Raw genomic sequence first — 18859 nt, 5'->3', positions numbered from 1 at the left:
CTAACAATTCAAATTGCGCGTCAAATTTTTCCGGACTATAAACGCAATTAAACTACTCTAGTAGATAATCGCGAATTAAATTGACAAGTAATTTTAATAATTTGATGCTACAATCAGGCATCATATTACAAAGATGTTAATATGATGAAAAATCTATCACTTAAATAAGTGGAATAATTGAGTTGTTCCTTCAGAATCAGTTCAATTAAAGAATTTACTTATATTAATTATTATTACATCTATTATCATCGCTTTCCGTTTTCTCCAAAATTGAGATGTGTTTTATAACAGAATTTGCTTCTGTTTGCAATCTAAGTCTTTTTTTGTCTAGCTCAAGTTTATTTACTGTTATAGGTTGTCAGAAACTATGGAAAAATTCAGGTTTATACTTTTCATTAATTTATATTACATTACTTTATCAGATAGTTTTTTAACTCCAATATTATTTAATAAAAATTAAAATTTGAATAAAAATAAAAGTGAAATTTGAGAATGAATTTTATTGTGTCAAAAAAGTTCCAGATGATAGGTTACTCCGATTGTATGTTACGACAGAAAAATCATATACAAATTTTAATAAAAATCAAGATGTAATAAAAAATCAAACACGTAATCAAGAATGTTCTTAAACAAAGCTTCAAGTAGTCATATTTAATAATTATAAGAGCTTTGCTTCCTCTTCGAAGATAAGATATATAATAACATGTAAAGTGAAAAAAAAAAAAAAGATACTCTTGTAACTTCTGTCAAGAAATAATCAGGAGCACGTTTCTTCTCCCAAATTGAACGACTGCGAAAGAACTACATCCGCCGGCTGGCTTCGAGACATCCTTGACGACGGATGTCTCGCGTTAGCATACTCCGCCGGTGAGTTTGGATGTCATTCAAGTCTCAGAGCGTGCACGTGTACGCCGTCGGCTTTTGCGCTTTCCGTGAATGGTTATGGAGTACAAGGTTGAGCAACGTGTCCGCCTGAGACGGGCGAAGGATGATGATGCAGCCGCGGGGATGCTGCGGGCAGAGGGGTGGTCAAGGTGGAGCCCGTTAGAAAAGACGTCCCTCGGCTTTTACAGCCGTATCACATCCTTACGGGGCCCGTTGCTCGTCTCGTAAAGATTCACGGAGAAACGGATGCAATTTCTAGAAAAGGGAGAGGAAAGAAAGAGAGAAAGAGAGAGAGAGAGAGAGAGAGAGAGAGAGAGAGAGAGAGAGAACTTATAATAGTGTTGGAATCGTAAAATCGGGAAACTGCGGGCGGACGCAATCGATGCCATCGAACGAGGACACGTAGAAAGTCTTTCTCTGCGATGATGTGCTTAAAAGAGAAACGTGGGAAGCCCGCGTGCAGCATCGTACATGAGAAAAAGGAAGCGAGTTTACGATATATGCAAATTTACGATATCGATCGTCGAACATCTCTCAAAGAGGGATCGATATCGCCGGCGGCCAAACGCATCTCGGGATCCTGGAAATTTCGATTACACGTCACTCCAGCGATTCCTCTACCTCTCTTTCAACCCGTGTCTTCGATCTCTTCGTAATCTTTCTAATCGTTCGTCGTGTTTCTCTCCCATTTTCTATTCTCTCATAAGTATAGATAATTCGTAGAATATGCTACAGTGAAATATAAGATCAAACGAAGAGACGACGTAATTGGCAGAGATAATGAATTTATCTGTCTTATATTTTGCTCTCCGGCACATTCAGTTAATTATTATCTATATTATTTCGAAAATAACAATCAGCTAATTTAATCGTTCGGGGTGGTTTAGTGTTTCCGAGGTCAGTGAGATCTATTATCAAGTATGAAGTCAACACAGTCGTTCTAGAATATTGTCCTACAATACTCTCTATTAATATTTTATAATCGACGATGACGATTTGACAAGTGCGAAGTCCAAAAAAGGATTGCGTTAATTTATATTTTTACTTGCAGCGATATTTAGCGTAACCCTGTTATTTAAAGACAGAACACATTGCCGAGAAAAGCGAATTCCATTTATTTACTTTGAAGATTTACGATGCAAGACAGGAGCGATGCATCGCCGAATATTTATTATCATAATGCGGCGGCGTTATTTGAACGCGTTATTTCGGGGAGTATGATATTCATAAGTTTCCGCTCAAATCTGTTTCATCAAAGCTTCATAAACAGCGGCAAAAACGATTTTGCACGATTCATTGCTTCCGTTTCCGCGGCGATTCTTGAATCATTGCTATCGGAAGTCAATAATCGTATAACGTTTTGATTATGGCATACTTAGAGAATAATAACATTATAATATCTACACGGAAAGATCGATTTTGCTGAAGTATGTAAAAATTTAGCTAAGATACACAGACGTGAAAATAATTTCGTTGGATTATTAAAATAATTATATATAGAACACTCAATCTGGTTAGCTGGAATATAACAATTTTTTACCGCATCGCTTATATTTTGCATGCTTGAATTTCCTACATAATTATTTTAATGGTTTAACAAAATTATTTTTTCAAATCTCTCTGTATCTAGTTGAATTTTTAGATATTTCGGCAAAATCAGTTTTTCCGTATAACTACATTATAAAAAAGAATTCGAGCTGGATCTGATTCTTTTTTATCGCAGATCGTCATCGAACGCATGCGGTCGCGTAACGATGGAAAGCAAATGTCTGTCGTGCATATTCCATGCTGACCATCACGAAAGATTAACGTAATCACCGGTTTCGGATGATACTTTGAAACGGCGCTCTTAATTCGCGTGATTCGATTCTGTGGGAACAACGTAGAGGATACGCAAGGACGAGACTGGGTTCGCGCCAAACGCGCAATTTGCTGGATAAAAGGGCAGAAGGCTAGCTATCGAAATCTTCGGGCACATGGCGCGCTGATCGACGATAACACATATTTGCAATAATTGACTGTCGATTGCTCACCGCTATGCGATTGGTTTCGCGTTTCAATTTGTTCTCCTGTCCCAACTAGACTGAAGGATTGTTGCGAAAAACTATATAAGCTATAACGTATGCTATGAGATAATCAATCTTACTTTTTCGAATTTCGATTTGATAAAAAGAAAAACTTTTAGAAATAATTACAGCTGAGAAATTTTATATATTAATCTAATAAAATTTTCTTAAACTTCGACAAATTAATATATTTTGCACATTTAAAGTAATTAAATTTAAATTAATTTTCTTAAATTCTTAACGCAATTGGTTTGAATCATTGTCGCAGTGAACTTTTTAAATTATAGTAAATATAGTTATTTGAAATTAATTGAAATTATTCAATATTTCTAGATTTTCATTTTATAAACCGTGTTTTTGTATCAGAAACTGAAATCGCATCGCGATTTGCTCTATTTTGATGTTTGTGTTTCTCTTATCGACTGTCACGTTTCGCGCATAGATAACTTTATTTACAGATTGTTAAATACGTATACGCATTTTTTATTCGATAAGACGATAAGACAAATAACAATTTTCTCTTATTACCGTTACGGTAGAAGTAGCGTAGAATTATTATCGGCAACATCCATTTTTGAATTCATATTTTTCAACGCAATCATCTCAGTTTTGCAAGTCATTCTGATTTCTTATCAGAATAATTTTCTAAGAACTCGTTTACTTATACGCGCCATACTTTCACCTGTTTTTTACAATGTTCACTATCAGTAACTTGTTTTATCTAACTTTTTCAAACTGATACTGCTACGTCATACTATATCTCTCGTAGCAGTTTATACTTTAACAAAATGAAAAGAATTAAAATTACTATCATGCTATATTTCTCATAAGAGATTAAAAATGTTTATTTCAATAAGCTGAAAAGTTATTAGAGTTATTCATGTGCAAATATTTCTCTTCGAGCTAATAATTTTTGTAATTACCATCTAGATCACAAAACGTTAAATGATCGTCGTATTACCATTAATAACAAATTACATCGGGTGTACTTCACGAGAATGACCGATTGATACATGTAGCGATCAATCAAACCTTCTTCTTAGTAGGAATTACTTCTTAGTGATCGACTACATGTCATTATTAATGTGTATGTTCTTCATAATATCCATCACGATCAAGACTTTAGAGAAGATTCTTTGGAGAAGGTCGACCGGTTCTTTTTCAAGCGCGATTATCTAACACGCAAGGATCGATCGATTTCTCGAATACTGAAAACACTTTGCGTTTAACAACTTCCTCGGCGAATTTTTATGGGATGACGCCCCGGGTTACAACGGACATCCTACATCAATGTGTCGATCAATCGTGTAATTCCGTATAATTTTTATATTAAAATTATTTTACATATAATTTTTATTCTGATAAAAACCATGGTACATGTAAACATATGCTTCGTGCAACGAATACGCAAGAATTTGAGATTTATTGAAAAATCTTTAGCGATTAATCTTGCTAATCGACTCTTAACGATAAAATATGAAGCAAGACAAAAATTAATATTCCATACGAAAGATTGTTAATTAATAATAAACAATACAAAGATAAATTAAGAGCCATTTTTTTCAACTTGTGAAATAACAATTCTATTCTATATTACAAAATATTGTAGCAAGAGATTTATGTAATAATTAAACATTAATTATAATCGCTGTATCGAATCAGATAAACACAATAAAATCATTTCTTCTTGCCGATTTGTTGTGTTTGTCTTTGACAACTAGCTTTCAACTACGATGGAGACATCCCCGTCAAGGTAAAGCCGTAACGGACGTAGTTCAGACGAGGTCGGGCTCTAAACAGTTCTAAATGCTATTGTCTAACACGCGAAGATCAGCATAGGTCGACGTGTCTGCGGGTATAAGAATACAACAGAATGGAGAGAATAGCATTGGGAGAATGATGCCTGAGGGGCAGCAAGAAATTGCGGTCTATGGCAACGTGTTTGGAACTTAAATCAGACAACCGAGAACCACCGCAAATTAGAAATCCTAGATCGAGGATATAATCACGGATATTTCGATGCACATTAATAAAAATATAGCAAAACGTACCACTTACTATCAATTCATACAATAGAGTCAATCATTTTAATAACGAACAAACGGTGGAAGGAACTGTTATCCAAAATCACGATTCACTCTCTGTATGGCCATATTGCTTCGCTCTTTTTTTCGCAAATACTTCGTATTCTTTATCTAAATAGGTATCTTTACGTACTCCCTCTTGTTACGTTCTTCTGTCTATGACGGAACCGTTTGGTTTCATTTCACATCTGCAAGGCTTCGCGACGGTCTAGCAAGTTTTGCCTGCCGGTCGCTGACCTCCACCTCTCATCCTTCTTCCTCCCTCGTCTTCCATCGACTACCCCGCGTTCTTGTCTTTCCCGTTCTTCCTCCTCATCTTCTTCCTCCTCGGCTTTTATCAGACTCAGTCTTCCTCGTCGTACTTACTTGTATCTTCTTATCCTGCTTTTCGACTTATGGGTCGCCGAAAATTACCCGAAAAGGAGCAGGAAAAATCGGAAAAAATTCGACCCGCCTTCTCTTTCTTCTCACTTCTCTTCTTTTTTCTACATTTTCTACTTCATCTCTGTTCTTTCCATTTCTTCGCCCAGATTTCCTGGATGTGCGTGCAACGCGCACCGACAGCCTCGCGCGAGAGAGATCACTTCTTCTCAGAACGTTCAACGGATACCTCCCTAATTACTTCGGGGTTGGATTCTTGTGGGTGCCTGAGAAGAGCCTCTGGGCAAGACGCCGCATTTCTGACAAGTCTCAAGAATTCTGAATCTCTGCATTCTCTTCATTGTGTTCTGGATACTCATTCTTTTGGCAAAACAATTCTGTACTTTGCGATATGATAAATAATGCTAAATATCATAAAGTCTCTATCGGACATCAATCGCGTATTCTCTCAATAATTTTGCAGTCCTTGATCTAATATACGTTTTATATTACAATAGTAATCTGAATGTATGAATTACACAGCTGTTTTATTTGAAATTTACTCGTTTCTTCACTCTTACGTAAAAATATTGATTTAAAAAGAATCATATTGATTTTATGTTGGTATAATACGAATTCTTAGGAATTCCTTCCACCTGAAAGAAAACTTATGCAAGTATTACGGGCACGACGCGGCTAATTCTGCCATAATGAGAGCTCATTATTTAAATCGTTGTACCAACTTACGTTCCTACCAACTAGCATCATTATTACAACACCGTGCAATAGGCAGGAAGAAACTCGTGCTAGATCGTGACTTTTCAGCATGCTTTTGCGCGAAAACATGATCGTTTTATATTATCGATTTTGTCGTGTCGCGAAAATTTCCTTGACTTTCTATGTAAACGTGTCGTAAGAGAAAAGTGAGAGAAAGTGTTTAAATTTCAAGAACTATTGATACTTTTATAATTTGAAGTTAATATATATGAATGTTCTCGAAATAAATTATTTTGATATGGTTTCCTCTTATAATTCTTTTTTGAGTGAATCTGAATTATCGTTGAAAGAAATATGAATTTTTCGCTCGATTGCTGCGTTTGATATCGGAAGCAAATCGTCGGTAGCGTCACAAAGCATCCTTAGGCGAAAGCCTAAGAAAGGATTTGCTGAAACATGCGGTATGTTTGCTCGTAACGGACGGTATCATCCTCCAGAAATAACTCGTGTCCTTTTTCGAAGAGTTCCGCAGTGGGAGGTGAGATCGTCACCGTGAAGACAACTGTACGATAAAGACCGTGATCGATTCATGCGGCACTCGAATGCACTCGAATGCCAAATTTGACATTCGCTCGGGCGTGGTCGTCGGCGTGGCCTTTATTTAATCCTTTCGCGTCTAATGGCTTTTGTAAACGCCTTTCCTTTCGCGGAGCCTTACAGAGGCCGAACTGAGAAGAATAACGGTTGCCTCGACGCCAAGTTTCTTGAGTTATTGCCGGCAATTAAAATGTTTCGGTAAATCAAGCTTTAGAGATACGAACGAGCAATAGAGGCCTGCCTTGTATTCCAATTAATTTTAAAATGGGCTTTACTTTGACAAATATTTCATTTAAGGTTTAATCATTATAATTGGAACGTTTTCTCAATGAAGAATAATTTCAAAGCGCAGAATGTTGATTAATTAATCTTATATTTAGTCTTATTGCCTATATTGAATTTGTAATTTTGATATAGTCGCCTTTATTTCCTGAAAGAAGAAGCACAAAAGATACGAAAGTTTTGTACAGAAAAAAACTTGTCGCTACATTATTAGCAATTCTTGTTTTCGCTATGATTAGGTATAAGTATAAAAGTTATAATAGGTTGTAAAAATGCCAGTTTCTGCCGGTTATACCGGAATAGAGAAGTGCTCATTCTAGAAAACTTAAGACCGTTAAGGTAGAAGTAAGCGAATATCCAAACGTGGCTTTTCCTCCGTTCTCCTCCAAATGGGGAAAACGAGAAATCGGTGAAAATCGTCTTTTGCATCGCGCGCACAACGATGTACCGTTCGTTTTGCCGATCGGAGTTGCAAAAAGTTGCACCACGGAAACACGCATCGCTCGTCCTACCATGATGGTCTCTGTCAAGACACGGCGGTAAACGACGTCATGCATTATTTAGCAAACGCATGGATCACTGCTCGCAAATGCAGTCGCATTCCGCCCACCGAAATTATGCGAATAGTTTACATAAATAATCTGACTAGGAGTCTTTTTTTAACTCGTAACGTTATGATAGAAGAACTTTTTTTGACGTGCCTAAATTAAGCCTTTATTGTCGTGGCATAATAATTTTTCTGATAAAAGTCTAAATATCATTCTTAAAAATATTAATTCACTGAGAGTTTTATTTTATATTGCGGCCACATAGAATAGCTTGATAAATTAATAAATTACATCGATTCAATACAAACAACTACCGTTAAGAAATACGCTTTTTAAATTGATCGCTTTCGTGAATTATCTTGAAGGTTCTCGAAAAATGAAATTTTCTCTTTGAACAAATAATAATGTCGCATGCCCAATACCTTACATGCGAAGGACAATGAGTTTTTCATCGCACGCGATCGGCGCACGGCCGTTGTACGAACACAACGATTTAACGCACGACTTCATAACGATGCCTAACGATTACGTCCATATTACCGCGGTACCGATAAAACACGTACTTGCACTGTAAAAAGTATACGGTCGAGCATCACGAGCATTTCGCCGCTGAGGTATGTTTCCATAAACGGTAACGCGTCAAGACTGTATCACGCGTTGGAGCGACCGGAATCTCACAATTTATACGCATACCAAAAAAAAAGATTGGCTGCTGCAACAAATTAGATGGTAAAATAGTATTTTTAATTGGTTTGCAGAGAGCAACCCAAGTTTTGGTTGTGTTAGCCTATCGAAATCCCATACTGACATTGCGGACAAGCTAACACAATAAAAAATTGGCTGCTGCAACCAAAAATTAGCTGCTATAGCCAATTAAAAATGCTATGCCATATTTTACCATCTAATTTGCTGCAGCAGCCAATCTTTTTTTCAGTGCATTCGTACAAGGAAAGCATCTATATATATATATATTTAAGTTCTATTAGCTCTTAATTAGATAATAATTATTTTGTTATAACATACATCAAGAATTATTATCGTGCAATCTATTCCGGTTAATTCTACATTAACAACATAAATTTCATTTGTGAATTGCATAAAAATGACTGCAGTTCACAGAAATAGTTACTTGCTAAAACTAAAGCAGAGAAACCCCGTTATTGTACACTCCAACTCACCTTATCTCTCTTACAAATATATTATCTAATTTTATCTAAATTTAATTACACACTACGGCATCTAAAACAAACACTCAAATACGCCGTTGTGCGCCTCGGAATTCCGCGTACTTCGCGGTATTCTTTTTCGAGCTCGCTCGCGCGCTTCGGTGGGCACCGGTGCATCGCAACGAAGCCCGGTAAGTGTAAACTCCTCGTGAATGGCCTCTTATGCTTCGTGGCTTATGACATAATAGTTTCACTACGTGCGGCGCGTATATGCCAAGGAGCCCGCGGAACCGAATGAGAGAGGAGCGGTATAAAACTCGGAGCCACAATGTAAGACGAGCGCGGGCGAAGGCATTGACCAGGCGCGGTGATGCGTCGGCGTTTGTATCGGGGGCTTGTCGGTTTCCAAAGAGACCAAACAGGAATCACGCGGTGGCCCCGATCCTCGTGTTACCGGAAGCGACGCGTCGCACATCATATTTCTTCAACCGCCTTGTTCGCGAACAACGATTCCCTAGGTAGGTCTCTAATCTGTCAGATCTAGATTGGAGAATTTCTGTGGCTTCGTCGATAGACAGCGCGCACTGATGGGTGTGTGGGCTACTAGATCGATAGGAAATAACGATTGAAATGCTGTATAGATTAATCATCCGAATGATTCCTTGCGTTAATACGCGATGATACTTGATTACGGTGTATGCAAGTCGTCGGCAAATCTATTCTTATCACTTACAACGACTTCGACATCGGTATTTAATACCGCAATACTGATATCTTCTACGTCTATTATTTTCACAAGCATACACATTTAAATTGCGTGTAAGTCTGGGATTAATTTAATATTGTGTATTTATCTTTAGTACATTTGCATCGAAATGTACGTTTCGGCGTTCTATAGTTCAACAGAGAAATTACGAGTGTGACTTAACGGATCTGCTTGTTGCCTCGCTAATTTATCCGGCACTCGACTTGGAAGCTTTTTCGAGGCCTTTATTTATTCCTCACCGAACAATGTTGTTCGCGCGCTGAACACGTGCAACCGCGCAGTTGATGGTTCGCACTCGAGAGGTTTTCGAGAATGAGCAACGTCCGGAGAAACACACTCGAGACCTCGAAAGAGCGAGAAAGAGAAGGAGAAAGAAGAAGACAAGCCGTGCTCTCTGGAATATGTATTACCTTGGTATGGAGGAACGCCAAGGACTTGTTCACATTCTCGATTTTGTGAACTCGCATGCGCCCGTTGTTGGGTTTGGCCAATCGCTCACCAGAGATAATCTCCAATAGTTTCAGTAGTTTTTTGCCATCTGCCAGATCGGTGAATAGATCGTCCACCTCCATACGCGCCTAAAAAGTCAAAATTCGATGTGATTCAATTCGAAAGGATGACACGCACAAAGAGGTATTATAATTACAGAAAAAAATTATTCATCGAAAGCACAGATTCAAACATCAAGATTAATTAATACGGAAAAATACCGTTAAATATGAGAATATTTTTGAGACAGATATAATCGTTTCACGAATATAAATTCTTATCTTTTGCAATCTCCTTTATGTAAATCTGTAATTATTTAATATACAATTAAAAGCAGACCTACCTTCAGAAGAAACGAATTGATCCATTTCGTGAACGTCTTCTTCTGGATGTGAAGACGTTCTTCTTGCAGGGCCTTAATGCGGCCCTGCTCGAACTTGAGAACGTCTTCCCTCTGAGTCATTCTCTTCTGTATCTGCGCACCACCCCTGTATCTGTCGACTCTCGGTGGATATGTGGGGGTGTGTTCGAGACTACGGATCCTTTCTTGGGGTGCGGCGCTGGGCCCGGCGCCGGGCACATACTGCGCCCCTGAAACAGAAATCGAATCCGCTTTTGGAAACTCGTTCTGTTAGCGTAAATGTGACGTAAACACAGGATACGTGTGGAGGAAACACAATCATAAATGTTCTCCAGATGAAACCTCGTGCGCGATTAGCATCTGTGACATTTCCTTTCTAGTAAGCACGTATTTCAAAATCTTATGCAGGCCCCAAGAACTCATAATAGGAATTGAAATTAAATTAGCGACGTATAACAAAATTAATATATAAGGGATCTTTTCAGAATAGCTCGAGGAATAACTATTTCAGGAGACCAAAGTTTTTCGAATCAGAATTTTTGCTATTAGTACAAATTAGCAGCAAAAATCTATTATTAAGAATGTAAAAATAAATTAAAAAGCAATATGTGTTTTTTCCCAGTATTGAAAAATTAAAAGATTTAAAAAAATATTATTTTAGCAATTTGTGTGTAATAAGAATATTTCATATTTGAAAAAAGTTAAAGCAACAATCGTTTTATTAATAAATCTGACATTCCAATTCGAATAACAGGCATCTAATATGATATTTATTAATCGCTGTTTCGTAATACATTAATTGAAATCGAGAGGCAGAAATGATCCGTATACAAACAGCTTCTGTAACTTATGATCTTTCATTATTTTGACGTAGATCGTTCTAACATTTGACCGCTGCAATATTACACTGTCAATTCATCATGATGTATTGAATAGCCATGTCGATAAGAAATTATCGAACTCTCGAAGGAATTTGACCTTATAAGATTCAAACTGTGGTGCTCGCTATTATTAACATATATATAACAGACATCTAAAAGAATAAATATATATAACTAGATTTAATATAATACAGAAGAGAAAATTATATCGTGAGTATTAATCTGTTCAATACATTTTTGATTATTAATCGCATTTATTCAGCACTTTTTTTGAAGCAGTTCCTTTTTCTCTCTATTTGCAATAATTATACAGGCGAAAGCTATAAAGAAACATCCAGTCGTATCATCTTTTTCATGTCTATACGAGAACGCGATAAGACGTATCTATCCTAAAATAGAGTGATAGGAAGTGCCATAGGCGTGGATATTGCGTTAGGATGAGAGTGCACCATGGCTTTTCTCGTGCGGGAGAAAGGAACAACAGACATCCTTCTCGTGAAGATTAACGAGTCGTGATAACTTTTACGAGTGGCAGTATTTACGCAGCAGGCAGATAAACAGCGAATCGAAGCTGGTACGAAGTCAACATTCAAAGTGGCCGTGTGAAAATATTCGCGACAACTTTAATCTGAATTTACGGGATTATGTGGATTAAAATGATCGAGAGAACAGCCACGAATATTGAAAATTATCATTTCTCGGACGATAAATTTGGGCGGAGATGACTGCATACCACGAATTAATTTCTTTACGATGACGAGGCTCATAAATATATCACATCTCTGAAGATAGTTGTTAACGTTATATCAAAATACTAATGAGGATAAATTAATAAATTTGTCGTTTCAAAAGAATTAATGACGAATTTCATGCCCGAAATTATTTAGATTTATATCAATGAGGTCCGGTTTTTTTTATTATCTAGTTGTCATGGATGAAGCCCACTGAGTGAAACGTCAGGTTAAGTTTAACCACAAGTTAACTAGATAATGAAAAATCAAACCTCAGAGTGATTTTAAAAGCATTACCGTCTACTCCATTATACAGTTCCATAAACCACGTTGTTTTGATGAAATAAATATCACAAATAATAAAAAATGATAAAAAAATGGGGTCTCGTTACATAAGACTCGTTTAATTAAAAGCAGAGTTTCGCAAAGTTAAACAAGCGTTGAAAAAGGGAAGAATATGTACTGTATTTTAATTTTGTCCCGAGAGGTTATCTGAGGACGCGAAACTTACATTTCATGCGCGACAACCCGATAATAAGAGCAAGTGCACAAACGACGACCGTGCACTCAAGATATGGTGACTCGTTTCTTACTGGGCGTTCGTGACTCGGCGGGATTATTGTCCTCGCTTATTGTCACTCCGGCTAATGCTGCGTAGACGTTGTCGTAAATTTTTTTCGAGTCTCTAAAAGGACGCGCCAGCACGAACGTGAGCGCGAGCTTAAATTGGCCCGACGAGCGCGAAAGGGGCGCACGCTAAAAGAAAAAAAAGAAAAAAAAACCGCGCACTTTGAAGTGTCAATTATGACGGCTGCGTGTATGTGAATGTGAATATATACATGCGTGCGTGCGTGCATTTTGTCCGCTAAGGCGATTTAACGCTAGACCACCAAACGCTCTTGCAAGTTGTCAGTTGGTCGAATGAGTTGTCCTCACACATGCATGTTCGCATAATTTTATTTTTTTACACATTTCTAATTATACTGGAACGCTAACAGGAATTATTTAAAATTAAAATTTCCAGAACTGAAAATTGAGAGCCGGCACTCAAAAGTTTACTGGTAGGCCTACATTCGGTAATTGTATTTTATAATGGATTACTAATTATTGTATCATTTTGGTTTTAACAAGACTACGAGTACAATAGAATTTATGCATTTTGCCATAAGTTAATTTACAGTAATTGTTTCTCAGTAATTTGTGTAATTGATTCCTTTTAAGAATTCTCGTGTATATGAGAGAAGAGGTTCTGAAAAATCGATAGATAATAATCAATTCGCAAACCGTGTCAATGTTAATCAACGATCACTTCATCGATGTGTCATGTTGATATTAACGGTGTCAATTACTAGAGAAAGATATATTAGAAAGTTTTCTAATAAAAAAATCTAATAAAAACGTGGACGTGTTGGTTCTTCCCGCGGAAAAGAACGAAGAAATATATTCATTTCGAAGGATCAAGGACGTGCTTCGGTGAATACAGATTAAAGGATACGCTTTCACGAGCCAGCAAAATTCGTTTACATGCGCATGAGATTATTAAATGTAACATCGCCCGGCGGCTGCATGTGAAGTCACTTCCAGAGTCCGATTTACCGTCTGGGACGCGCATTTTGAAAGTGGATTAAATGCGACATTTTCGTGTCTCAAGCAGTGACGCTTTCACATATCGATATATTAACGTGGAAGGAGACATACATATCGATCGATCGAAAACGGAAGCTGGAGAATCGTAATTGTGGGAACATCCTGGTTTCCCGGCAATGTAAGATCTTACGCAAAATACTGTGTACTCAAAAGATGTGATCGAAAATCTGTGGTATAAAATTTTTGATGCCAAAGATTTACAATATCGAGAATATAAGCTGCAAAGATCTATGCTATATAGAAGTAGCGGTATCTTGGTCTATCTATGCTACCAAAGGATCTATAATATAATAGCAATGATTTATTGGTTCCACCTAATCGATAGTCGAGTATATCTGTGACTATATCGACGATTTATGATATCATAGGTCAATGACGCCAAGGATTTACGGTCTATGCCGATGGTAATGTATATACAACGGTGAGGATTTACTAAGGATGCATAAAAAAGTATAATAAAAAATATCCGATGCTACGTACACGCTGTCGTTGAAACCAAAGATCTTAATAATGTACGGTGAGAAGAAATTATGATATAGGAATTTTTGAAGTTATAAGACATCTGTGTAGTAGAGGATATGACCGAATGAAAAAAAAAGCTTAGAAGGACAATAGTATTAAGATATTAGTAGTATCTTAACAAATTTAATTTAGGCATTCGGTGCTCACGCACCGAGTGTTTCTAACGGGGATCCGTGTAACACGACTGTAACATACGTACTTAGCGCGAATTCCTCAAGCGTGACGCGCGCGGCGATACATCTGCTCCCACAGCTCGCGTTAAATACATTTCGCACGAATCCGTGGTTTGTAGCGAGATACAACATGTACGTACATTGATAGTCTCAAACGAGATGGCACTGTTTAACCCCGCGTGTCAGCTGATACGAGAAATCTCGGAGTCGAAAAATATAATTTCCAGATCTTTCTCCTTATTTCCGAATTATTTGTAAATTCAAGTGAGTACAGAAAAGATCGGCTGCTGCGGCAAATTAGATGGTAAAATATGGCAAAGCATTTTTAATTACCTGCTGCAACCAATTAAAAATGCCATATTTTACCATCTAATTTGCCGCAGCAGCTGATTTTTTCTTTTTCAGTGTATATTTTTTAAATTCTTTTTTACAGATACTTAGGATATTTTAGTAATAGCTAGTGTTTAAATTATTTCACGAGATCCGTTGCTGTAATCATTATTACAATTGTATGATAAAAAAAAAAGTGCATTTAGATGTGCATTTTTTAAATTTATTTTAAAGGATACTTATGATAATAAAGTTTACATGAAATCTCGAGATATTAATTTGAATTACAATGTAATTTATTTCGTTTCAACGAACGATTTAACTACCAGGCAATCTGAATATATCTCTGACAGTATGTTATTAGTCCATCAGGGCAAATGGTAGATCAAAGTTTCCGCCCGGCTTGTCTTATCTGCGGAGATAAGACAGGTGTGGTTATTATGAAAGTATCCTTAACACTGTGTACATTAGATTACAATTAGACACTACACAGACCTAATTGTATTTAATGACCAGGAGTTCCATTACGCAAGCTAATTACGTAACAAAAAAAAAATATATATATATATATATGTGTGTGGAACAAGAGATTTTCAGAGTAACAGACATTTTTTTATCTTGTATTTACCAGAATAATAATGATGATTGTACGCCATTAGGTGCTTTCACATGAGATATTATTCTCTTATCGCGTCCTTCCGATCAGTAGCGCGATTCGCATGATCGACTTTTACGTAATTTGATGAAACACTGACAAAATACGCGAGGTGAGCCGCAAACGAGCGGTGACACCCAACTGATTCAGTTACCAGTCGAAGACCACTGACAGGACTCTTATCACGTATTGCATGTGTATTATGTCGGCCGGCTTATTTATGTAGCAGAAGCTAAGTACACTTATACGTGTGTGGCAATACATAGGCGTAGCACCGGAGATAAATTCGCGATGAGGAAATAAAGGCGATAAAAAAAACCTAGTGGAAGAAATAAACAAGAATTGACAATCGAACTTGAGGCTACGGAAAATTGTATATTCGTAAGGATCTATTGTCATTTCCGTACATTGTGAGATATAATAAGACATAATAAGATATAATAAGACATTATATTGTATTATAAACTATATTATATTGCAAGATACATTTACAATTCACGAATTTTCCTGAATTTTTAAGCCAAGTGATGAACTTAAACGTGATTTTGTAATAATAACATGATAAAAAGATTAGCATACGTTATATAATTGTAAAAAAAAAAAAAAAAATAAAACAGGCAGGCACGAAGGATGCAATTGTATGCATAAAACTAGAATACGTGGAACTTAATCCGAGTTTTTTAAACCAAAGAATATATCGTTAAGGAGACATTTCTTACGGAATGTTTACAAGAGACACGTACGCGACGATAACCGCGGCTTCAAATTTGATTCCGGCTGAAGTTCGTGCGAAAAACGCGAGAGTTGAGATACCTGCGAATCATTAAAAACCTATCTTCCCACTTTAAAGGATTTTTTTAGGGATCTTTTATAGAAATATTTTTACGATGTTAGATTGCGATCTTTCATTACAACTTAGATCTTTTTCTTTCTATTTAGCATTTCAGAATAATTCCATTTGCAGAATAATTTTCGTAAGCTTTAATATAAATCTACTTAAAATATATAGTCTACATTTCCTACATTTAATTATAGTATAATATAAAAATTTTTTGGAGTAGTAAATATGGAGTAGTAAAAATTAAATATTTTATTTAAAAAAAACTCGCACAGGTTTAGTAAATTCTTTGAATCTATATAGATACATATCTCTAAGCTCAATAAATCTTGTATTATATAAAGCTTTCCTCGTAATTATTTTAAAGCTTTCTGTGTACTTTATTTTAAAGAGAATAATAATGAATCCTGAGAAAAAAAAAAACGTGAATCTAATTTCACGTTTCCGTTCTAAAAGTCGTCTCTTTATAATAAATTTTTGCGTAAAGTGAACGAATTTAGATTGTAAATGATATCAAGCTGAAAACTACAATTTGAGAGACGATTGACGACGCCGATGTTACTGACAAGATAATTAAATACCAGCCCTTTAATCATGGAGCCGTCAATGCGGCAGGAAGTGCGGAATCGCAGCGGAAATACGGCGATTGCGCTGAAGTTGGGGTCGGATTTTTGACCAGGAGGTATCTTCGCGCAATGTTGAACTTTGTCAATTCAAGCTGCGCCAATGCGAGCGAATAAAACTGATATATTATCAAAAACGCAAAGAACGATTTATTACTTATGAAATTAAATTATAGATTAAGGAATTAATGAAAAAAAAAAAAAAAAACAGCTCTACAAATATTGACGGTGCAGAAACGGAAATAACATTGTATATATTATGTTAAATTAAAAAAATTAGAATTAAAAATTGATTAATTAAAAATGATTTAAAGCTCACACTTTGTAACCTGCAGAGTAGAATATATTTTTATAGTTTCCAAAGTAGTTCATATTTACTGTCAAAACTTTAGCAGCATCTCTAACTGAAATTATTACTCCGATCGGTTTGAAACGCTCTAGAAATCGAACATGTGTGCGATGAGGAAGATACCGATGCTGTTCGAAAGGGCATTGTTGTTGCCGGCAGGAAGCGCAGAATTGCACCGGAAATACGGTGAACGCACCGAAAGAACCAAGAGAGTAGCTGCAAGACTAGCGGACCAGGTGAAATCGGAGCCGTATTATTATCGGCACTCGTCCTGCCTGGAAAGTGCCAGCCCGTTCTGTTGACACTGATAGCCGAGACAAACATTAATTCATTCTCGTATCGTCGTACCGCGCATATGTAACCGAAGTATCCGAAGCAGAAGCGAGTTTCATGGCAACCGTGTAGAATTTATAGCGACATTTAGTCGTCCTATTCTTATTTCGAGGGAACGAAGAAATTTAATTGCTCGGAAACATGATTTAATACGGCTATGTAATTAAGTGATTGCATTTAAAATTTTCACAAAACCAAAGTGCTTCTTTTGGTTAAAGACCCGTTTTAACGTGTGGCACTCGAGATTAAAAAACACGGATTAAGCATCTGATAAGAAACACGAACTCGCAAGATGTAATTAATGGCTTAACTCTGGAGTATCAATCATGTTAGGATAGAATAACGTTTCACGAAAAAATTAATGATAATTGAATTAACGGCTTGCTCATTTGTGCGCAAACGCGTATTCTCTCTGAGACTCTTACAGTGTGAATGCCATTCTGAAAAGTAAAATCTCACTCTTAAAGATTAAAAATTGAGCCACTCTTTTTCAAGACTGGTTCCATTTTCACTCTTCGAGACTTCACTCTAGAGAATTTAGAGTGTAAAAAGAACAGCACGTAATTTTTGCAATCGTCGAACGATTGAAATCAAATATCAATCTAATCGTCAATTGGGTCGAAATAATTATTCGTCACATAATAATAATTTATTGTTAAATTATGACGTTGTCACACGTTCCTCTCTATTGACATTGATAACTCGAGCTATCTGATTCACATTCTCGTATCGAAGTGTACATACAAGGAAATAAACGCAATAACAGCTTCGAAGTTCAAACGATGGTGACGACATGCCTATATTTGGTCTGTGACCATGGAATGGACTGGGACCATTTTTTTCGAGCGTTTATTGCGAGCCGTTAAAGCTATTCATTTCAATGTCCCGCGTGTGATTCGACTTTCCGAAAGATTAAAGCGACGAATACAGTTAATTGTCGCGTAAAATCGTAAATGAAATTGGTATTAAACGTGTTGAATTACAATACTTAATGCGCCGTTAGACAACACAGTGTCCAAGATCGAAACATAAGACGTCTTTGGTGTCTAAAAGATGTGTTAAAAACGTCTTATGTCTCAATTTTAGACTTTGCGTTGTCTGGAACGTGTCATAAAATTTATGTTAATACTTCCATAATTTATTTGTACGCGAAACAGAAACGGGTTAGGCGCTACGACGCAGAAAGTGCATATTTTTCCTATTACGAATTGCTTCTCCTTCGCAAGTGACGAAGCTTATTGAATCATCTGCTCTTTACGATTATCCATAACACCTTGAGAGTGAAACGGTGATGAATGAAAAATATTTTTCTATTCTATGCAGACAGAATTTTTAATATACGATTACGTATGTAAACATTATTCTGTGTAATCTTTTGTTGAACATTCCACAATGACTGTATCTCTATCTTCTTACGAGTACGTTGATACATTTTAAAGTGTAACATGGCTTCTCA

The 18859-nt window shown here is 36.5% G+C and overlaps 1 protein-coding gene across 4 annotated transcripts in view; it reads right to left on the bottom strand.

Moving 5' to 3' along the window:
* The window catches only part of LOC108752555 (spectrin beta chain, non-erythrocytic 5), a 66220-nt gene that overhangs the window by 28690 nt on the left and 18671 nt on the right, over window positions 1–18859 (bottom strand). For 3 of the 4 annotated variants that reach the window (XM_018493433.1, XM_018493431.1, XM_018493432.1), the window contains exons 1-3: window positions 15234–15591; window positions 10304–10551; window positions 9882–10049 (exon numbers count right to left, since the gene is read on the bottom strand). In XM_018493433.1, the coding sequence (XP_018348935.1) occupies window positions 9882–10049; window positions 10304–10551; window positions 15234–15261 (444 nt within the window). In that variant the 5' untranslated portion in view covers window positions 15262–15591. Of the gene's footprint in view, window positions 1–9881; window positions 10050–10303; window positions 10552–15233; window positions 15592–18859 lie in introns of those variants that run through there. The other variant, XM_018493434.1, reaches the window with a different exon arrangement.

The sequence above is a fragment of the Trachymyrmex septentrionalis genome, unplaced genomic scaffold, assembly GCF_001594115.1.
Source record: "Trachymyrmex septentrionalis isolate Tsep2-gDNA-1 unplaced genomic scaffold, Tsep1.0 scaffold60, whole genome shotgun sequence".
NCBI lineage: Eukaryota > Metazoa > Arthropoda > Insecta > Hymenoptera > Formicidae > Trachymyrmex > Trachymyrmex septentrionalis.
Note: the sequence above shows the minus strand (reverse complement) of the source record. Positions and strands in the feature narration are given on the sequence as shown.